Source organism: Loxodonta africana, chromosome 17, assembly GCF_030014295.1.
Source record: "Loxodonta africana isolate mLoxAfr1 chromosome 17, mLoxAfr1.hap2, whole genome shotgun sequence".
NCBI lineage: Eukaryota > Metazoa > Chordata > Mammalia > Proboscidea > Elephantidae > Loxodonta > Loxodonta africana.
Window position 1 is genome coordinate 7,913,263 of NC_087358.1, and position 24,275 is coordinate 7,937,537.

The 24,275-nt window shown below is 40.7% G+C and overlaps 1 protein-coding gene across 1 annotated transcript in view; it reads right to left on the reverse strand.

Moving 5' to 3' along the window:
- Nucleotides 1–4,974: 4,974 nt before the first annotated feature.
- RAP2A (RAP2A, member of RAS oncogene family) overlaps nt 4,975–24,275 on the reverse strand; it is a 40,679-nt gene continuing 21,378 nt past the window's right edge. Inside the window, exon 2 of the mRNA XM_064269977.1 lies at nt 4,975–9,039. Within this exon, the coding sequence (XP_064126047.1) occupies nt 8,802–9,039 (238 nt within the window). The 3' untranslated portion in view covers nt 4,975–8,801. The remainder of the gene's footprint in view (nt 9,040–24,275) is intronic.

Below are 24,275 nucleotides of genomic sequence, written 5' to 3' on the forward strand. Positions count from 1 at the left end.
ATGGCATGTGGATATTCGGGAAACTGTTTTATTTAGAACAAAAGCTCCATTAAGTCATAACCTTTTCCCTACCCTGAACTTCAGAGTACATGTGCATGTGTGTCTTTGTGTACATAAACTTATTCCTCCCTCAGGGATGTCATGGGGAGGGTTGAGGATAGGATTCAAGGACTCCTGGATTTTCTGGCCAGATGTTTTCCTAATTATACCTCAATCCTTTGTTTCTCTATATGGGCTAAGGCCAGGGCCACTGGTGAGTCAGTCTGCAGTGGGGTGGGTACTACGGTGTGGAGAGTAAGGCCCAGCCTGCTGTCTGCTAAGAAAAGATCCCCCTGTTGTGACAGGGACAAGAAGCAGGCATAGGAACCATAAAAAATGTCTTTTTATAACCTTGAGTTTTTTCTTGGTTTTATCTTTCCTTTTCCCCCTTATCTTTCTCAAAAAGGTAGGCTTTCAAGGCCAAGGTTAAGTATGGAGGGGTGGTGGGAAATGGACAAGGAGACCACACTGCTCCTCTTTCTCATGCTTTCCCTCCTGTCTGTCTCTACCTTCTAGAGAAGCAAGAGGAGCTCTCAGGGTCAAGGCTGATCGTGGCCCCCTCACCTGGACAGGTTCCACAGCAGGGTTTGGAGCCCACATACCTAATATCAGCATTTCCCAAATACTAAGTATGATATCAAGTGTCCGGGGTCAGGTTTAGTTCTGGAAATATCAGCAGAATTTCTCTGAGACTTTCAAGGCTAATGTATATTGTGAATTTCAAGAGGAGAGATGTATTATGCAGGGTTTTCTCCAACTTAATTGAATCATTTTCTGCAAAACATCTTTGGGTGTAAGACCTCTTCAGAACAATTTGGGGTAACACTCAACCAAAGAAATAAACAACATACAAATACTGGAACATCCTGTTGGCTGATCTCCCTCTGGGGCCTGGATTCGCACATTCTAGGTCACGCTAGCTCACTTTCTCACCAAGTGGACATGACTTGCAAATGTCTGATTAAGCCCTTGGCCCTCTGGTCACACTTTTTAATATCTTGTCTTTCAGAGTCTGTGAATCTTTTCACAATTCTATTTTCCTTCCACTAATAGTATAAATATTTTTGAAATGAGTAGCTCCCCATTAAACAATGATTTATTTAAATTGCTCTAAGTATACATGAATCGGTGTCCCTGGGTGATACAAACAGTCGATGCTTTCGGTTGCTAAACCAAAGTTTGCAGATGAGTCAATTGGAGATGCCTCGGAGGAAAGGCTTGGTGATATACTTCTGAAAAATATCAGTCATCGAGAACCCTAATAAGCACAGTTCTACTCTGACATACGTAGGGTCACTCTGAGTTGAAGTCAACTCGACATCAGCTGGGGTTAATATGTGAATCACTCGCCTGTTCCTCACCCCTGATGTTTCTAACTAAAAATCTCACAAAAATCTGCAAATCAGTGAATATTTAACTGTAGGTGTGGACCGAACATTTATTCTTTGGTGTAGTATCTGATATATAGATTCCCCTCCATGCCTCCCTCAGCTTTGCTACTATCCCTAAAGCAGCTGAGTGGCCCCACTTAACTGCCTTCCAGGAGTTGCCCCTCACAGACCCTACTGTCAGCCTGAATGCTTCCTTAAGAAGTAGAGCATCCTGTAAGACCAGAGCCCCGGGAGTCCTGCTGTAGTACCATATGGCCCCTCTCGTCACACAGACAACTCAAGTTCCCAGGATGGAGTAACTCAGGCTGGCTGAACTGGCCAGAATGGAGCCAGCAGCAGCCTCTGTGGGTTGTGCTGAGCACTTTGGCTCAGGCAGGGATACCGGTATACAAAAAAAACCCCAAATCAAACCTGCCACTGTCGCGTCTGACTCATAGAGACCCTATAGGACAGAGTAGAACCACCCCATAGGGTTTGGAGGCTGTAAATCTTTACAAGAGCAAATTGCTACCTCTTTCTCCTGCTGGTGGGTTCGAACCACTGATCTTTTAGTTAGCAACTGAGAATTTTTGCCACTGTGCCACCAGGGCTTTTACTGCTATACCATAAACCAAACCCATTGCCACTGAGTCAATTCCAACTCACAGCAACCCTACAGGACACAGTAGAACTGCTTCATAGGGTTTCCAAGGAGCGCCTGGTGGATTTGAACTGCCAACCTTTTGGTTAGCAGCCGAAATCTTAACCACTATGTCAGCAGAGTTTCTGGCGACCCTATACAGACATATAAAAATAGGAAAGGTACAAAATGAATTATTCCTTGCCAGTAGGTTAGTGGAAACGCTGGTGGCGTAGTGGTTAAATGCTATGGCTGCTACCCAAGAGGTTGGCAGTTTTTAAGTGTCGGCGCTCCTTGGAAACTCTATGGGACAGTTCTCTGTCCTGTAGGGTCGCCATAAGTCGGAATCGACTCGGTGGTGGTGGGTTTGGCCTTAGGAGGTTAGTTTTTATCTGCCTTGAGAGAAAAAGGAAAAGCAAGGAGACAAGCTGAGAAAGTCCTTGCGATCAGGGACTGACTGTGTGCAGTCACCTCTGTATTTCCGCACAGCGCCAGGTACAGGAGAAACCCTCAGTAAACAATTGGTGAAGGAACCTTGAATTAGTGGCTATCATTTAAGTGAAAAAACTAGAAATGGGTAAAAAGTGATCTAGAGTTAGCAGCTTGGGTCTGCACCTCAACTCTGACACTTTAATAGGTGTGTGGTCTTGCCTGAGTCATTTTTAGTATTCACAGCCATAGTTTCTCATAAGTAAAACTGAGTTATTTTTCCTTCTACTTATGTGTGTGTCATGGTTAGGGTTGTATGTCAACTTGCCTGGGCCACGATTGGCAGTTTGGTGGTTTGGCAGTTACGTAATGACGCAGACATCCTCCAAGTTGTGATCTAATGTGATCAGCCAATCAGTTGTAACGGGAGTTTCCTCAGGGTTGTGGCCTGCATCTAATATACACGGACGTTTTCGCAAAGCTCGATAGCTTTTGCTCGCCCTGGATCCTGCATCTGGCTTGTCATCATGTGACTACAGGTTCTTGGGACTTGGGGCAGCGACCTGCTGTATGGCCTGCTGATCTTGGACTCATCAGCCTCTGACCTGCCATTCTTGGGTTTGTCAGCCCCTGCAGCTATGAGACAGGAGAAGCCTCCAGCCTGATGCCTGACCCGTGGACCTGAGACTTGCCAGCCTCTACAACCGAGTGAGCCATTTCCTAGACGTAAATCTCTCTCTCTATATACATACATACACTTCACTGGTTTTCCTTTCTAGAGAACCCAGCCTAAGACAGTGTATGTATCTGCAGATGTAAATATGCACTGGAAGACATTTGAAAAGGTTTACATCAAATCTTGTCACCGTTTTTTTGGGACATGGAAATTGGGGTGATTTTTGACTTTCTTCTTTGTATTTTTACGAGTATCTGATTTTTTTAAGGTACAAAAATAAATTATACCCAAAATATCGTCAGTGTAAAATTGTAACTGAATGATAATGAAATCTGTGATACTTCTGAGTCTCTGAAACAGGAAGAAAAAATTCCCATAAGCCAAAACAAGTATCATTACTTCCGTTTCTTTTTTCCTAATCCGTGCACACTGGATAGGTCTTTGTTTTTAATCTCTCAAGCAAGCAGTCCTCTGCCTGTCCTCCAGGAAGTAAGTCTGGCAGGGCTGTAGGAATCCTCAGAAGATAACATACAGGCCAGTGTTCTAATATAAAAATAAATGTCACCATAGAGAGAAGGGAAACCCTGGTGGTGTAGTGGTTAAAAAGTACAGCTGCTAACCAAAAGGTCAGCAGTGCAAATCCACCAGGCACTCCTTGGAAACTCTATGGGGCAGTTCTACTCTGTCCTGTAGGGTGGCTATGAGTCGGAATTGACTTGACAGCAACAGGTTTGGTTTTTGGTTTTTATACAGAGAAGAGCAGCACATTTCTCAATACCTCAATTAAAAAAAAAAAAAAAAACATTTAGTTAATACTGAAAAATTTTAAATTAAGTTATTTAACAAATGAGGTGCCACTAGGTTTTTTTTAAGTATTTACCTGGCAATCTAGGCATTTAATGTTAAGGAACAAGTAAGAGGTTAGCAGCCTTTTTAGGGAGCTTGTGACAATTTTCTCTGCTTCACAGGTCCCAGTGGCCACTCAATTGCTTCCGGACTGGCACCTTATTACTTTGGCTATCTTTATTCTCATTCACAGATCTCTAATGAATTGTATAACTTGAGAGAATTTCAAACTACTATTTTTTTTTAAGTCAGAGACATTCTCCCAACTGAAATTAGAATTTTACACGTTTAAATACTTTACAGCACTTCAAATGAGGGCACGAAGCTAAACAGCAGATATTTATTTATTGTACTAAAATACAGGCACGTTTTCCTTTAAATATTTGAGATTCTGTCTACAGTGCTTCTGTTATAGTCATTCAAATTATTCTTATATTCTAAAACAATGAAGCTTCTAAACTGGTGGAATGTTGCCAGAGAAATTCAACGGCGTTTGCAGGCAACATAACCAAAAGGCACAGTTTAAATTGGTTTAGAGGATGAATGGGCTCAGTTATCAGAGCAGCTGAAGGCTGTGTACAATTAACAGCATTTGTCAACATTCACTGGGCCCCATCTAGAGCAAGCAGTGCCTACAGCCCCACAAAGCAGCAACCTCCAGCTTCTGGGGCCTTAAGATCCACATGACCTAAAACAAAAAGGCAGCCCCAAGCCATCACTAGAGGGACAATGATACATTTAGTGATACTGGCAGAACCCCGAAGAAAATGCTAATTAATGTTAATTACCTAGAACAACTCTGTAAACGTTAGCATGAGGACTTCAAATCGGCTAGCCATCATCAAATGAAATATCATTTACAGAGATATGTTTATATTTATAATGACTTCAAAGCCTTTCTCACGTTTTTTTTTTTATTTTTAAAAGATATAAAAATGATCCTCTAACCTCCCTTTTTATATGGTGAATTCTCAACTTAATTCAGCTTACAGATTTCTATATGAGAAATACTAAATTCGTCCTATGGCAATTTTTGGCTCTTTTTGTATATATTAATAAAAACATTTCACTCACAAACGTGTACAAAGAAAAAATCCAGAGGAAGTTTCATTAAATAAATTTATTTGTTAAAATAATTTAACTCCAAATACAACTGTTGAATTTGCATCGAGTTCTAACTACAATTCATGTTTTAACTGACATGTCAAGGTTTAACAACTGACATTGTTACAAAACAATAAACTGTTGTTTAATTTTAAATGGTCAGTTGTATTAGAGCTCAACAATTAACTGTGAACTATATTCATCTCTGGGAAACCCCAAATCAATAATGATAAGTCTGTTTCCAAAACCCACTGCAGTCATTCTTGAAACCCTGATCAAGATTTAACAGATGCACGATGACACTTAAAAACAAAAATAAGACCCCCATACTGTTTAACATTTGATTGGCTAAGGAGACGGACAATTAAAGCTTACCCACTGCTAACACAGAACTACTGATAACAAAAAACTCAAGAGGAAATGAAAAGACAACAAACAAAACACTTCTGTATTTACACATACACAGGCGACATTCACACTAGAAAAAACCCTTGAAAACAGACAGACATCCTTAGGCAACATTTCTTTATGCAGGAAACCAAATATCAGTAGTTTTACCACAGAAAAGTGATGGCAACTGTAGCCAATGGGGTCAAAAGTTCATTTCTAATTCTACACACGAAAGGAGGAAGTCATCAAAGCACCTTTCAATAGTTTAAGAAATATTTTACGTAATACTTTTGATCAGATGCTGGCTTGTTTTACTAAGTTGAACAGAACGGAAAAGCATCAGTTACCATCACTATCACAGCTTAAAAGAACTAAAGAGTTGCACCATTAAAAGGAGAAAACTTAAAAAAAAAAAAAAAAATGCTGCCTCTGCATAAAAGTAAAATGAAAACAAGAACAAAACGGAACCTTATTACGACAGCTGAAGAAAAAGCGGGTCTTTGGATCAAACCATAATATTTTTAAGGCATGTTAGAAAAACTTTCACTTACATAGTTGCTAGTCTGATCAGGGCATAAAATAAATAGTGACCCAAGGTCACTGACTTTCTTCTGTAGCCACTATTAGTATTTCATGTGCCAACAAATTTAATTTTCCTGTTCTTAAGCTTTTTATTAACATCTTGACAAACACAACTCATTCATCCAAGCTGAGCTGTAAAACACAAGAGGACTGGCCCTTCTTGAATGCTCTGTGATGCTGTCACTAAACATGCAGGGCTGTGTGGACGCTGCTCAGGTAGCCAAATCAGTTCTTATGAACACTTCTGCAGTAAAAGTCCACCTTACATTTTTAACTAAAAACTAAAATTTTAGATAATCTTTTCTACCTTACATTTTGCCATATTTTTCTATTGTTGAACTCATTTTAATGTCCATATAGTAACCCAGGAGCCCTGGTGGTGTAGTGGCTAAGAGCTCGGCTGTTGACCAAAAGGTAAGCAGTTCGAATCCACCGGCCACTCCATGGAAGCCCTACGGAATAGCTCTACTCTGTCCTACAGGGTTGCTGTGAGTTGGAACGGACTCGATGGCAACTGGTTTAGTGTTTTTTTTTAATAGCAACCCAAAACATGAAGCTGTAGAATCTTTATAGATGATTCTTATGTGTAATCTTAGTTGTCATAAATTGCTATTAAGTATGGAATTCTAAAAATCAGAATTACTCAGAAAAGTTAGAGGCTTCAAAACTCAACCAATTCACTAACAAATATTTCTTCTTCAGTAGCTAAATCATACTTCTTGAATCTTTGATTTTTCTACGTTTGAGTCAAATCAACTTTTACATAGTGTTTTAATTTGTTTCAATAAAACTGAATAAACATTTTGATCTACACATGAGGTGTTTCCCAATTAGAATTACAAAGCTATATTGAAGAATGTAAATACTCACAATTCGAAGACTTGTGACCACCACAGCCTGGTTTTACCTACTTATCTCTTCAGTTCACGCACCCTTGAGAAGTATAAGCTATCAAACTTTTTTCTATTCTCTAAGTTTGATGCCAGCTACTAAACAGGTGGCTACAAATGACTGCAATAATGTATGAAAAATACTTAAATAAATTAAAAGGAAAAAAAAAAAAGGTTTTGATGCACTACATTCTGCAGTGGAAGCCATTCTCTCTGACTTGTGCCAAATCCTTAGAACAATACACACACATGCACGCACAAACACGCACTCTTCTCCCAGGTACACGCAGAGACCAGAGGTTACTTGCACGAGACTGTGAAACCAATAAAATGTGGGGCGGTCTGGAGATCACAGGATTAGTGAGGTCGCAGTTCTGAAAGCCAAATTTACCTCCAGAGGTCCAGCTCAAGGTAATCTCTTCAGCATTTTTAACTCTGAAATTAGTAGAAAACCCTTCTACACTTGATTGTAAAACTTATGAATAGGTATTTACTGTGCCATCAGTCATGCAAATGGTAGATACATCAGGGCTATGAAAATCAAAAACGTCAGAGCTGGAGCACCTTTTCAAAACAATATTCACGCTACCTTTATTTGCCACTTCAGTAATCAGGGGAAAATAGTCGGAAGAAAACCTTTATGAATCGTCCAGGAAAATTAAAGATAAAAGGGCCTTTTGTCCCTTACCTTCTACTCTGTAATTTATGTTCTGCTTTTAAATCCAAATTATTTCACATGGTTATTCGACTTTCAAAATGCTAGCATTAAAGCTCTGCTATAGAAAACTTGATTTTGATAGCAGGTTAGCCAAGGATCATACCACAACCATAGCCCTTAAAGGCGAGAAGAAATTTGCTGCTTTAACAAACATAAAAATGCAAGCTATCTGCACTGTCCTGTGACGTGTCTGCGAACGGGAACGTGCGGACGCAGCATGGCTTCACTTTCCTTACATGACGGTGCTGGTTTACCTACCAGGATGCTGCTTCTGAGTAAGGCTAGGCAATTTCTTGGCATCACAGTTGCTTCCTTCGTGTTCAGCAATGTCACAGACCTTCCCTTCCCTGCTTGCTCAGCAGAGGGTTGGTGGGGGTTTTAATTCTGACCAAACCCTTTGAGAGCCTCCCTCTCCTGTGGTAATACAGATGACCTAACATTCAAAAGCCAGGCTGTATGTTCACACGACCCGTTCTGATTTTTTTTCTCTATCAAGGATCGGTGCAGGAGTTAGTCCGATATCGCAAATGAGGGTAACATCTACAATTCAGCATCACTTTTGAAAAACAAAAATGTGTCAGCTGAGCAGAGTCTCTCCCTGTAACGCTGTGGGCAGGTCAGCTGTCGTACTTCACTTGATGGAATACATGGGTTAGAAGACTCCCAATTCCTGGAATTCAGTACTCACGTAGGAAAATATTTCTCCTTTACTATTTTTTTTTTTTTTAAGAAGACAAAATATTTTAATTGCCAAGGGCCTTGGAATTCTTCTGGTTTCTCCCTCAAGGTTATTTTTAATTTATGCAATAGTTGCTCCTGTCAGCTCAGCGGCAATGCCATCATAGCTTTTCCAATGAGATCACCCTGCAGGTCACCTGGCTATGCCTCAAAGCTACAGGTGCAGGAAGGAGGCTGAGGACACCGGCGACAACTGTGCTGACTGAACCCAAATGTTACTCAGAGATATCAATTAACCATCCCTGCTCAGTTCTGAATAAAGGGTGGCACTTCACTGCAGACTCCCACCACGCACCCTGCCGACTCCGCAGGGAAGGAGCCGAGGTGTGTCTCGCCTCGGGTAGCGGCCGATCCTGTCCAGGACAGCCATATTCGAATGCTATTGTATGTTACATGCAGAACAGCATGGGTCATCCTTGTCGGGCTGCGCAGCGTAGTTCATCTGCCGAACAATTTCTGCGAACAGTTCGTCCACCATCGTTTTACTCTTCGCTGACGTCTCCATGAAGGGGCAGCCCCACTCCTCAGCAAGGGCTCTGCCTTCATTGGATGATACCTCTCTCTCACTTTCCAGGTCCACTTTGTTTCCCACCAAGATGACCGGCACTTTCTCATACCTAGGGGGGATTAAACAAAACACACAGACTGCAGAAGTCAGTACACAGCTGAAATGGTCAAATGTTCCGTTTTTATATTACATCCCACAGTAAATATCCTTTAGTGGCATGAAAAAGTATTGCTCCACTCTCTTGCTATCTACCTAAAGACATTTAGAAGCTGCTTTTATTAAAAAAAAAAAAAAAACAAAAAAAAAACCCGCAACAGTTGCTGTTCAGTCTACTCCAATTCTCCAATTCATGGTGATCCCATGTATATCAGATTAGAAATGCACCCCATAGGGCTTTCAATGTCTGAGTTTTTGGAGGGAGCAGATCTCCAGGCCTTTCTTCCGAGGCACCTCTGGGTGGACTCGAATTGCAGCCTAGCACACTGTTTGTACCACCCAGGAACTCCGCTTCTTAGTGGGCACTTAATGGGTTTTTCTAAATATGTTTAATTAATTAAATCATACATTTTTTAAAGTCAATTTACCTTCCTAGATATATACCTGGAAAATTATTCTTGGAATCTCGGCATAAATCCTATTAATTAATTTCAACCTTTTTTTTATTCTAAGAGACACAACTCAAAATGTTAACAGTTGATCATGTAATACGTCTATGAGTTAAGAAGCAACTTTTAACTTCCCTGTGCTAAGTATGGAAAGTTGGTCATGTTCTCAGAGTTCCTGAATAAGGAAAAAGCTACTAGAAGCCATTAGGATGGGCAACCGTCAGTACAGCTACACCCTATTCCTTTATAAAGCTCTCACAGCCAGTGGAGAGACAAACAATCACCGTTCTTTTCAGCCCGATAAGAGTTAAGCATTTCCATCACTAGCTTTATTTGCTACCATCTCTTCTTTTCTTCCTAGCTATAAGAGATGTCTATGAGTAAACACGTTTGGCAAAAGCTTAACTAATAAAGCTAGTAAATGATAACAAAAGAACAAAGAAAAAAGGTCCTGAATTATTTTGTCTCTAGAGATGATTCTCCCTATAATGGTTACTCCACGTGGCACATGGTATGGCAGACGATCACGGGGGTGAAAATGCATGGTATGGTTTCGCATGTTTATTTAAGATTCTTGCTTATGTTCTAAGAAATAATACTAATATATTTGAAAGCTGTGATTTTTATTTTCAATTATTTTAAAAGCTTTTGTGCTTTGTGTATACATACATCCTCTTATATCCCCCTCCTGGCAAAATGCATCTCTCATCTACAAAGAAAATAGGAAAATTATATCCAAGCGATTACATACATGACTGGACACAGCTCATCTGTTAGAAGAGAGGGCCAAGTAGTCAAGGCTTAATTGAGGCAGGATTTTTTTATCACTCAAGAAACTGAGTAATAATCAGGGTAATGTTTCCTACAATACTTGCATAGTTTCATCATCCTGATCCAGATGGTTCTCTCCACTCACCCTAACTTGCAAAGCAAACTGTATTCCCCACAGATTCTCACTTCTTTCTCTGGCACTGGATCAGGCAGCGAATGGTCTTAAGACGGTACATGCTTCAGGCAGTGTGCCATTCAGTAACTTGAAACATTAAAACCACTGAAAAATGCATAGGGAATGTAACATCAAGGGGGAAATCGAGTATGTGAATATTATCATTTTGCAGGAACCGGACTTGGATGACTCCAATTTGCATCAAAAGGACTTGGTATGAATTTGCTGTGTATCAACTACACCTTATACTTTCTGGCCTCAGATCACACCGACAGCTCTGGACCTATCACACCAGGTTTTTTTTCACATCTTGTAGGACTCTTACAAGGAGTCCTGGTGGCACAAAGGTTAAATATTCCGCTGTTAATCAAAAGGTTGGTGGATTGAACCTGTAACCGAACGAGGGTTCTTGTCCTGTCTTATTAGCCGATGGAAGTAAGACGGACACCACACCACCCGTTGCAAGGGAAACAAAGTGGGAATTTATTGTTTGTGCAAACAAAGGGCAACATGGGGCTTAGCAGCTGAAAGGCCACATTCTCGCTGTCTGAGGGGGTTGGGGAGCTTTTTATTTCCAATGGCATCTGGGGGTTCCATTTGGTGCCCAGAACTCTCTGCCCTTAGCCCTCCCATGTCCACATGTGGAGGTCCAGATGTTGAATCATGTCGGTGAAGTTCAGGTCCAAGGACAGGTTGATGACTCAGCTTTTCAGGTCCCGGGTATGCTTCAAAATCCTGGTTCGCGCATGCGTGGGATCCCGGCACCAAATTCAAACCGTGGTTAGGGCCACAGTGTGGTCGGGCCAAACTGCAGTTAGAAGCCTTGGCGGGCTGCGGGGGTAGGGAGAGGGGAGTCTCAGCAGAAGCTTCAAACCTACCAGCGGCTCCGTGGGAGAGAGACCTAGTGAATTGCTCCCATAAAGATTACAACCTAGGAAACCCTGTGGGGCAGTTCTACTGTCACGTGGGGTCACTATGAGTTGGAAATCAACTGGACGGCACCTAACTCTTACATACAAACAATCCCGTCTGCCCCTTGGCCTTGGAGAGGGCAAACGGCAGCACGAATGAGGCTGCAGTACAAAACACCACATATCAGCTACTTCACACAGAAGTCATGACAACAGTTTTTATTTTGTCTTACTTGAGAAATGTAGTAGCATTTCATGTTTCTTATAAGAGTACAGACACCACGCGTGCTTTAGAATGCTCTGTCTGGCAATGAGGTGCCTTACAAACATTAAGTGAAACTTACTGGTTGAATTTAAGTTAAAAACTAATTTCAATCTCTAATTACAATATTTAATCACAACAAGGAAAAGGGTATGACGTCATTTTCTATTATTAAGACAAATATTTTAAGGAATGTTCTTGAGTGTAAATGTAGCATTATATTGTATTTTATACCTACAGAATGAACATTTCTTATAATTTTAAAGTTAAAAACCACAGGCTCTATCGTGATATATGAGTTTGCAAAAATCACTGCAAAAATCAAATCGTACGATCTCTGCTTGAATGAAAAACCTGAGTAAATCTTACCAAGAGTCTGGTTCAAAAGGGCAACAGACCACGGGGAGCACAGAACCACAGCAGCCGCATCCGATCACCGCTCCACGTCGGTGTCAGAGGGCCTGTTCACTGCACCACTGACTTGGAACGTCCAGTGGTCTTTCATGAAATAACGATGCTTACAGACGCTACAGAAATTCAGGTAAATATCCTCAGAAGGGTTTAAAAGACTGAATAAAATCTTCGGCAAAAATACATAGTATGTGCATTTCAGAATGCCAGAAGGTGGTCCACGTTGTCTCTCTGCTGGCATTAAAAGTGTAAGCAGAAGAGATTCTCCACTAGTATGTCGAGGCCTGGCTCCCAGTCTTCCCACAGAGAGGCTTCAAACCACTTACTCTACATATCTGTCCGTAATTTCCTTGTCAGTCAAAACCCATTTAACACACAGGTTTGCTGTAAAAGTACAATGAGATAACGGGGGAAAAAAAAAAACCACAATGAAAAAAATCAAGGAGTAGATAACTGCAGGGTGGGGTTTCCTTCCCCCTCCCAAGTCCACTGACGTGAGAGGGCCTATGGAGACGCCATGAGGTGTTAAGCAGCAGAAGAAACCGGGCCTGGGAGGTAAAGGAACTCTTGGGGGAAGGGCAAAATCCAATCAGGGTGGGGAAAGGTGTGTGTGCTGTGTGCGTTGTGTGTGTATGTGTGTGTGTGTCAGAGAGAGAGAAAATAAAGCAGCCACCTGACATGAGTCTATTTCTTCTTAGTCCCCGCTACAGAGCCTGATGGTAATGAGGAAAAAGAGCAAAAACCAACACCAAAAAAAAAAAATTCTGTTGCCATGGAGTCGATTCTGACTCATAGGGACCCTACAGGACAGTAAGAACTGCCCCATAGGGTTTCCAGGGATTCAAACTGCCGACATTTTGGTTAGCAGCATAGGTCGTAGCTCACAGCAGCACATTCTCAAAATGCTGGGGGTGCAAGAGAAAACTGATACCTGTGGGAAAGGGAATTCTCAGAAGGTTTGGGTTGGGATAACAGAGACAGAGAGTCCTATATGTGGAAGTAAGCTGTGGAGAAACCAGGATACTCGTTAAGGAAGACGAGTTAAAAGGAAAAGGGGAGTAAGCAAGCCTTGTGCTGAAAGAACAAAGCGGGTGCAGGAAAATTGGGCTCCCTATCTGCTGAAGCAATATGGTGTGTTCAAGAAAAAATCCAGACCAGGATTCTAGTCCCTGACTGCCTCTAGATAGCTCTGTGAATTTAGAAAATTAACTCAATCTTTTGGTTCCTCAGTTTCTTCAATTGTAAAATGAGCTGGGCTGGATAATTTCAAAGGTGCTCTTTAGCTCTGAAGCTAAAAACTTGAGCAGACATTGTGGGTCCTGCCCCTACCACAATCATGGAGTATCATCTGCTGGGTAACTGCTGTTTGTTCAGCACTGTGCTAAGAACAATACCCAACGGGATGATTTTTATAAGAGATATGAAAGTTCACATCAGGAGTAATGCCAACACAGGGAAAATCGTCATCAGGTCTCCTGGGACGAGCACACTGAGCACCAGAGATACCCAGCTCTCCAGGTGGAGGAGCTACTCCCAGCTTGTTCTCATTCACCGAGCTGAAGTCAAAGACATACTCAAGAACCAGGCGGTTCCATTCATTGATGGTATTGTTCCAATGCAAATGTCTGGGATGGTTTTAACTACATGAATACTGAAGGCTACACTGGAAACGGCCTGATGCTTTAAATAACTAGTAATCAACAATCAATGACTCATATATTTAAGCAAGGTTAGCAAGACTTCATCTCATGTACTTTGGACACGTTACCACGCGAGACCAGTCCCTGAAGAAGAGCATCATGCTTGGTCAAGTAAAGGGTCAGTGAAAAAGAGGAAGACCCTCAACAAGATGGATTGACACAGCCGCCGCAACAATGGGCTGAAGCATAACAACGATCATGAGGATGGTGCAGGACCCGGCAGTGTTTCCTTCCGCTGTACACAGGGTAGCTGTGAGTCAGAGCCAACAACAGCACGCCTAACAACAACAAATATTTATTAAGAATCTATCACATGCTAGATAACGTTCTAGGCACTTAGGGTAAATCAGTGAACAAAATAAGCAAAAGTCTCTAACCTCACAATGATTCCATTCTAGTGTAAAAGACAGGCATCAACAATAAACGGCAACAAACATCAGTAAATAAGCAAATAATAGGCTTTTAGGGAATAAGTATAAGTAAATAATAAGCTTAATACGGAACAGGACAATGCGTACCAGAGAGTGGGGCATAGGCTTAATTTTAAATAAGATGATCAGGTAAGTGTTATGGATTGAATTACGTCCCCCCAAAATATGTGCTGGAATCTTGGCCCCAATAAAAAAAAATAATGTCCTAAACCTAGTCACTTCTGAGTTACACAGAGCAGTGACAGAGACAACCAAGCATGAATGGGGGGAAGATGCCAAGTGAAGACCACCAAGGAACCGGGGCACGCCTGGGCTCCAGAGCTGAGACAAGGGCCTTCCCCTAAAGCCGGTGCCCTGAATTCGGACCTCTAGCCTCCTAGCCACTATGGTATCTCTGTGACAGCAGCACTAGGAAACTATGACAGCTGATCTTATTGGGAAGATGATGGTTGAGCAAAGACCTGAAGGAAGTAAGGGTATCCAGGTTATCTTGGGGAAGAGGATTCCAGCCAGAATATGACTAGACAGGGCAAAAGCTCGCGGGAGCAGACCTGGTGGTTCCAGGAATCGCAGATGGGCCTGTGGAGTCAATCTGTATAACCGCCTGCAACTCCAGCAACCTAGACCCTGCACTGGAGAAAACCTGTTCATTTGAGGCTACACAGAACTTAAGATCCTGTACAGCCGAAGTAGCCCAAGGATGCCAAATGTGACAAACGTGACTCATACCGGGACCAGATAAATTATTTAGGAAGGCTACGCACTTAATTAGGAGCCCTGGTGGCACAGTGGTTAAGTGCTCAGCTGCTAACCAAACGGTGTTGTACACAGATTATGACAGAAGATCATCTAGGGATGATTTAACAATGACATAAGACACCATGGGACACATGGACGAGAACTAGTAGAACTTGAACAATGCAACAGAAAAAGCATCCTAGATGTACCAGAGTAACCGTCTTTCCCTAAAACACACTGGCTAAGGGTTCATCCTAGATTCTTTATAAAAACTGGAAGTTTCTTCTAAGAATCCAACTGCATATAACATTTGGATTATGTAAATATATCTATATACACATATAGGTGTATACACATGCGTGTATGTACATAGGAGCCTTGGTGGTGAAGTGGTTAAGAGCTGTGGCTGCTAATCGAAAGGTCGGCAGTTCCACTCCTTGGAAGCCCTATGGGGCAGTTCTGCTCTGTCCTACAGGGTTGCTATGAGTTGGAATCGACTCGACTGGTGATGGGTTTTTTTATATGCATAAATGCGGAGGAGCCCTGGTGGCACAGTGGTTAAGGTGCTGGGTTGGCTGTTAGCCAGAAGGTCAGCGGTGTAGCCTCACCAGCCACCCCATAGGAGAGATGCGGCAGTCAGCTTCCATAAAAATTTACAGCCTCGGAGACATAGCGGGACCGTTTCACTCTGTACTATAGGGTTGCTATGAGTTGGGGTCGACTCACGGCAACTGGTTTGTTGGTTTAGGTACTTAGTTAACAGGTGATGGCAGTGACTTTCATATTCACACCAAAAATCAACATTCTATTTTCATGCGTAGTTTTGTGAGTTGTCTTCATTTTCCCCCTTTTTCTAAACACATCATTTGGAGATGTGGTTGAAAATCCAAAATTCCAAAAATACTTCAATTTATATATTATTGTGAACCTGATCACGAGTAGGATACCAGCTTGCCTACATCTTAAGGATCAACAGGTTTACTGTAAATTTGGCCCATCTTCCTCCACACTTCATTTAGGAGCATGACCAGGGTCAGATAGTGGCTGATGTAACTCAATTTTAAAGGTGCTTATTTTTATAGTCTGTGAATAAACCTATGTGTTTTAACATGAATTTTCAAATTGTTTATTGTATTTGTGAGCTTGATTACGTAATGTATAAACAAAACATCCTTTTAAGCAGCTCTGCTTAATGCACTGAACAAAGCTTCAAAAACAGTGGCTTTAGCATCACTCAGCTGTAGAATGTTGATGGGTTCTCAGAAGGCAGTTCTGTGTCAATAGCTCAAAAGCATCTGACGTGTTCATGAACGGACTTCACGTTGCCTTCTCCTTTTCTGATACTTGCCCTGATAGGTGTGTACGTGTAGGTACGTGTATGTGTATTTTATTCTGGTGGTGTCTAAACGTGGTTCATTCTCAGAACAACTTGAGAATTTAAAAAAATGCATATAATGATTCCCAGACCTTACTCAGTGTACGTATGTATATATTTATATACACATATGTACATGTGTGTATATGTACACACAAACACACACAATTTTTTTAAAGCTCTAATTCTGATGTTCAGTAGAACAACTTTGGTTAAGTGTGTATTTCATGGTTTTATATTGTGGCAAGTCCAGAATCAATTCCTTCTTTCCTTCACTGATTCACCAATGATAAGCTATAGACAGATACCACCATTGTACCTTTTAATTTTCCTTTTGAAGGTGCTGGACATCCTGGTGGCGTAGTGGTTAAGAGCTATGGCTGCTAACCAAAAGGTCAGCAGTTTGAATCTCCCAGGTGCTCTTTGGAAACCCTATGGGGCAGTTTGAGTTGGAATCGACTCGATGCCAATGGGTTTTTTGGTTTTGAAGGTGCTAGTACTGTTTTTAGTACTGTAGTGTATTGGAAGAACGTCACACTTCATGGGAACTTTTATCATGCTATTATCTGCTTAGTCACTTCTTCACAAGCAAATTGAAATATAATCCTCTTTGATTTCAGATTTAGAATCTGAAAGACTTTTAAGTCCCCCTGCTCAATTTTCTACCTGATGTCAAAAATCACATTTACCAAGAATCTCAAGCAAAATGTCAAAACACCTACTTCTTCAATCATTTCCATGACAACCTTACCAAATGGTTATGCAGTCTATGTTTAAACTCCTCTAGTGATGGAGAACTCGTATCTCAAAGCAACTCACCTTGTACTTTTTGTCAGTTCTGAGAGATGAAAAGTTTACCTATATACAATGAGCCGTGATCTGTAACACCTGCCCCCCTTTTCTCATGCATGCTTGTTCTTTCACCCTTTAGACCAAAGACATTTTTTTTTTCCCCTAAATGAAAGTCAGCAGTCTTTGCTCTCCCCCTGCTCCAATTAAATAAGTAATACATTATCATTGAAAAAAATTCCTGGCAACACTTAAGGGTAAAGAGGAAAACAAAAAACATTCTTACTGTCACCTCCTTGAGAAGTATTTTGGTATATATACTTCCTGACTTTTCTTACACGTACCTATATAAACAGAAACACATCCTTATAGAAATGAGAATACCATATCGAGTAGCCTCTTTTTCACTTAATATTATGGGTCTTTTCATTTCAATAAATGATACGTATTATCTTAGTGGCTAAGTAGTATTCCATTTTATAGAATCTAAACTATAAATGTTCTATCATCTATAATTTACCCACTCCTTCCTCATTAACAGACATGAAGGACCACCCCCCACTCCATTTTTGGCTAACAGAAACAGCAATCTAATGACTATACCTAGAAGTGGGATTTCTGGTCCAAAGGGTATGCATTAAAGTTTCTATTCTTTGAGCCCAGAAATCACACTTCTGGTGTAGTTCATCAGATTGGTCTTCACACACACACACACACACACACACACACACACGTAAATCGTTTCAAACTGACATCCAGAAATTTACACGACAACCAACAGTGCTCATGTTGAGAGTGCCTGTCTCCTTACCCTCTAGATGGGTATTTTCAATCTTCCAAAAAGTATTAGGGGAGTTCTGAGGAGGGAAGGGTTGTTTTTGGCTAGGGCTTGAAGGCTCCCACCACAGCTTGCTAGCATGAAGTATCTTGTAAGGATGTAAAGCAGGGGCTAAACTGACTTGTTCTGAAGTGACTAAACAGTTCATCTTAAAAGGGCATTTCTTGTAGTTCAGCTTGAGTAATGAAAGGAAACCACAAACCTTTTCTCTGACTTTCTCTTGGTTTCAGAATGTATACTGAGGAAGAACAGAGAACAATCTGACTAGGCTCAGTAAAAGTTAAGTAAGGAGAGTAAGCGACGCCAAAAAGGTGCTCAAAGCTATCACAGACACCCCACAGAAACAGTCACAGAAATATGAAGAAAAACCTTTTTTTCATATAAATTAAGAACGACACTGTATGAGAAAAACATACTCCTAATGGTTTGCTTGTGACAGACTGACATACCAACAGACCGTGGGAACGCACCCCAAGGCATTTTAAATGCTGTATTAAAAAGCCACTTGAGGATTTCGAGTGTAGCCAAGATGGAGTAAACCCACTGAAGCTTTCATCTCCTGCTGATTACAAATAAAAACTAAGGACAAAATACAAAAGCAATTATCTGAATACTCTGCAAGGTAAAGAGCAGCAGGCAGACTGGGGAGTAGGATCAAAACCTGGAGAAGAGACGCATGAGGGGAGAGCTGCCTGGTGTTTCACTATTGTCTCTTGTGGCCCTGAGCTGAGTGGGGGCACTCAGCTAAAAGTCTGGGAGAAATCCTATTTTTCTATCCAGAAGATCAAGGTAAAGGGCCCCTGTGAGCTGCAGAGTACGTGTGGGTAGAAAAAAATTTTTTTTTCCTTTTTTTCTCTCACGGCTTACCTAGAATGGGTCCCTGGTAGAGATGGGGTGGTGGGCAATGCCTATAGCTAAAACTTCATTAGAAATCTCTCTCTGGCTAGAGAACTTGGGTAAAAGGCGCACTGAGGTCCAAGGAGGGGGGAGTGGGAATCACATTTTTTTTCTTCTGTTTCTCTGTCCACTATACCATGAAGATGGAATTGAGAGAACTGCGTAGCAGTGTAAAAAGCTAAAACTTGGAGAGAAACACCCTATTTCTGGACAGAGGGCTGGGAAAAGGGACTCCTGTGGTCTGAAGAATGTGAGGGGAACCCTGGAAAGGAGAAAGCGAGGGAAGGGGACTCCCTCATTCTGTATATGAATCAGAACAGTTCACCCATTAGCTGTATACGGGTGGGAAAGACCCAAAGCAGTAGAGTGAAGGTTTTGAGAAGTGAACTACAATTTAAACTACCACTCACGTTCCAGGCTAAGCCCTGAGTGGGGCATGGGGAGTGAGCGCAGCAGCGGTTTGGAAAGCTGTGATGTCAGAAAACTAAATGGTCACTGGAACCACCACCCAAAGAAGACCAGACAGAACTGTTACCTGCTAAAAGAAAAACGTCAACATTCTCCAGAGGGCTTTAGTAGGTCACAGGGTCTAAGTGATGTAATATCCAAGATGTCCAATATCATCTAAAATTACTAGTCATAAAAGAACTAGGAAAATGTGACTGTGAACAATTGTCATGGGAAAAGACTGAAAGTTGCTAACAACAATGTGACCAAGACGCTGAAATTACCAAACCCTTTAAAGAAGCTGTTGTAGCCACGCTCCACGGGATGAAAGCAAATACTCCTGAGATGAATGGAAAGGCAGATGTTTTCAGGAGAGAGAAGTATAAAAGAGAGTCAAATGAAAATTTCAGAACCGAAAACAAGAATATATGAAATAAAATATTTATTAAATGGACAGAATGGGGATGACAGAGGAAAGAGTCAGTAAACTTAAAAGCAGATCAATAGAAATGATCCAATCTGAAGAACAGGGAGAAAAAAGGTTGAAAAAGAAAATGAGCAGTGTCGAGGATCTGCAGGACAATATGGGAACGCCTAACACTCACTGGAGTCAAGAGGAGGAAAGGGCTGGTACAGAAAATATACTCAAAGAAGTAATGGCTGAAAACTTCCCAAACCTGGTAATAAATAAATAAATCTACAAATTGTTGAAGTTCAGTATGTCCCAAACAGGATGAACTCCAAGAAAATCATGTCAAAACATGTAATCATCAAGCCAAAGATACAGATGAAATCTCTAAAGCAGCCAGAGAAAACAAACCCATTGCACGAAGGGGAACAAACTAAATTACTGGAGATGTCTCATCAGAAACTATGGATGCCCAAAGACAGTGGATCGGGATCTTCAAAAACACCAAAGCAGAACAGAACAGTCAACCCAGAATATAACACCAACAAAAACGTCCTGCAAGACTGAAGGTGCAACAACAGCGTTCTCAGATGAAGAAAAACCAGGACACCTTGCTATCGGCCCGTATGCTCTACAACAAAATGCTGAAGACAGTTCTTCAGGCTGAAAACATTAGCTTCTTCAGCTGGGCAAACTCTTGCCCCTCGTATCTAATCCAACCTTACCTCCTACACCTTTACAGAGAAAACCTTCTGTTTCAAATCCTGTTTTCATGTTCAGGTTATTCTTCTTAGCGGTACAGTGGTCCCCGCCAATCAGATTCTAACTACTATTCAAAATTAGATCAAATTACAACTCTTTAAAAATTTCCCTTCATCTAGCAGATTGTTTGTCTGTCTGAACTCACATGTACATTTTACGTTACTAAGAATCTGGTGTTCCTAGCAGCGGCGTCACTAGGGTTGGTGTCACCCAGTGTGGTAACTCATGGTGCTACCCTCCTCCCCCATGGACCTCCTCCCAAACAAGACCACACAGAATCCTTAGTCGTGTTTTTTGTACTAATTCCCATATCTCGCTTCTTTGTTTCCTTTAATTACTACTTCATTCTCAAATAGTTATTGATATAGGCTTACAAATACTAATCATCACTTGTTGTGGCTAAAACCCCAGAAAATTTGACAAAATTAGCGGCTATAAAAACACTAACAGCACCTGCTTGTGGTGTGTACAGGTGAAACCACGTAATTTGAAACGTCACCGTAGTTGGGTAATGACAGCTCTGACCAGACAGCAGTAGAAGGTTCAAAAAGTAAATCAGCATAGAGTTTTAACCTTACAGATACATTGATACATATAAACTGTGTTTACAAAAAATGTTCTTGTTGTTATAACTACTACGGGGATATTTTTATAGGCAGTCATTTTGGTGTCAGACCCTCTGATGGTGTCACCCTGTACAGGCCATAAATGGAGCCACTGGTTTCTGGGTGCTCCTTCATTTATTTCTTGAGTATCTACTAGGCGTTGTGCTAGGGACTGGGGATACAAGACGAACAAAGCTCTTAGAGCTTATATTCAAGTAGAGGAAACAATAAACAAAAAGATAATTACAAACTGTGATAGTTCCTACAAAGAAAATAAACATTGACCAGTACACAGTAACTTGGGTAGGCCAATTTTGGATGAGGTGATTAAAGGCCTCTTCAAGATGAGATCTGAGCAGAGGCTCAAAAGTTTAGAGTTGAGTCTGCCATGGGAAAAACTAAGGAGGGAACATTTCCAACAGAAAAAAAACAGCAAATGTGAACAAACAAAAAATACCAAACCCATTATTGTCGAGTCGATTGTGACTAATAGCAAACCTATAGGACAGAGTAGAACTGCGAAACAGGGTTTCCAAGGAGCGCCTGGTGGATTCAAACTGCTGACCTTCTGGTTAGCAGCTATAGCTCTTAACCACTGTGCCAGCAGGGTTTCCAAAAGACAGGTAGTGGGAACAAAAGAGGGCAGCAAGGCTAGAGCCTGAAGGGCAAGAGGGTGTGCAGCATGAGAGCAAACTGAAGAAGGACCTGGATACCTAGATGATAAATGGCCTCACTGGCTTAAGTGAGAGCAGGAGAAAGCCACTGAAGGTCTTTATGTAGGGAAATTACACAGCGTATGTATTAAGACATTAGCGCGGCTAGTATACAGAAAATGGACTTTAGGGACACAACAGCAGCAGCAGGAAGACAGGAGATGACTGCAGTGTTCCAGACAAGACTCAACTGTGACAATGGTGACTTAAACTGGGGTGTCAGCACAGACAGTGGAAAGAAAGAGGATTTAAGATACATTCTGGAGGCAGTACCAACAAAGACATGATAATGGACTGACTGAAGGAGACACATCAAGCAGGGGTTTTGATAAAAGAAATAATTCATAGGTGTACTATTCGGAATCGACTCGACGGCACTGGGTTCTGGGACTATTCATTGTAGAAGTATACTTACTAGTTTTAACTCTTGACTAAGTGTAACACCCCAAGGGGAACCACCATGTAACTTTTATTACCATCTGTTTCTAATACAAAATCAAAGACAAAGTATTTATCATCACTGGTTTTCTTCAATTTCTATTTTTTGCGCCATGATCATGTTTTAAAAATTTTGTTATCTAAAATACTACTACTTACAAAGAAACTTTTAGTAAACCATGGAGTTATTAACAGACAATAAAAACAATCTCCTCTTAAATTTATAAAATAATTATTTTCCTGTAGTAGTTGCTACTTCCTTTTCCTTATTAGGCTTATCAGGTGAATGATCTATAAAAATTTAATTTTTCCAATATCCTAACCAGGTTAATTCACTTCACGTTTACCTTAACATCATTCTAGATCTTCACGTACCCCTTACTGATTACATGGGAGCCTTTTAAAAATGTACACTGTTTGCAGACACAACTTTTCTTTTACTGTGTAAGATAAAAATCATTTGCCACTCAGATTTTTACTTGTGGAAGGTCTTTCCACGTTTTCTCAAATTTCTCCTAATAGAAGAAGAATGGATTTTAGCCTTCAAATTTTTCAAAAATAGTTGGACATTTTGTTTATTTCTAGGGGTTTGTGAATAATTATTCAATACTGTAAATTTTTTTTAGATCTTTCAGAACAATTACTTTCATCATGTCTTTAAAAGTCTCAAAGAAACATCACACCAATCAACAAGCAACCTCAAATATTTACTGGTAAATAAAAATAAAAATCACTAACACTCTCCCCCTCTTCTTGTTAGCCCCTCCTAAGAAAGAGAAAGTAACTATGGTATTATATTTATCCATACGGTTTTTTCAGTATTATGTTCTTTTCAGGCTAAGAGTTCCAATTTAAAAAACAAAATTTAGAAAATATTGGTGTTTCAGGGGAGGTAAGGGTAGGTTAAAAGCTATTATTGCCCTGGCTTGGTTCTAGAAAAAAATAAACACTGCCCAATTATTCCTAAGGCAATGGAAGGTACCTCACCCCATTCCTCCAAAAGTACAAACTATCATAACTCATCCAATACGAAATAAATTATTTGAATAGCCCTGTAACTACTAATTATATATTTGAAGTTGTAATTAGAAAAAAAATCCCCCAAATAAATCTCCGGGCCCAAATAAATCTCCGGGCCCAGATTGTTTCACTGGAAAGTTCTGTCAGACATTTAAAGAATTAACACCAATTTTGCACATTCTCTTCTAGAAACTAGAAAAGGATGGAACACTTCCCAGTTCATTTTATAAAGACAGTATTACCTGATACCAAAACTAGACAGTGACAGCACAAAAAAAAAAAAAAAACTACAAATGAGTCTCTCTCATGACTACAGATGCAAAAATCCTTAATAAAATTTTAGCAATAGCAAATAGTATTCAGCAATACAGAAAAGATATTACACACCATGACTAAGTAGGATTTATTCCACGGACGCAAGGCTGGTTCAATGTTTGAAAATCAAACAATGTAACCATATTAATAAGCTAAAAAAGTAAAGTTTCATGATCATATCAATCAGAAAAAGCATTTGACAAAACTCAACACTCATTCATGATAAAAACTCTCAGAAAAATAGGAACAGAGGGAAACTTCTGCAACTTGATAAAGAATATCTACAAAACCCTATAGCTGATGTCATACTTACTGGGGAAAGAGTGAATTACTTCCCCCCAAGATCAGAAACAAGGCAAGGATGTCTGCTGTCATCAGTCTTGTCCAACCTAGTACTGGGAGTTCTAGCCAGTTCAATAAGGCAAGAAAAGGAAATATAAAGCACACAGATCGGAAAGAAACAAAACTGTCTCTATTTACAGATGACATGATTGTTTATTTAGAAAATTCCAAGGAACCTCCCAAACAAGCCAGAAGCCCTCCTTGAGCTAACTACGGAGTTCAGCAAGGTAACAAGATACAGGATAAACATACAAAAGTCAATTGTATTTCCATATATTAACAACGAACACACGAACAGTGAAATTAAAAACACTACACCATTTACGGAAACCATGGTGGTGTAACGGTTAAGAGCTATGGCTGCTAACCAAAAGGTCGGCAGTTTGAATTC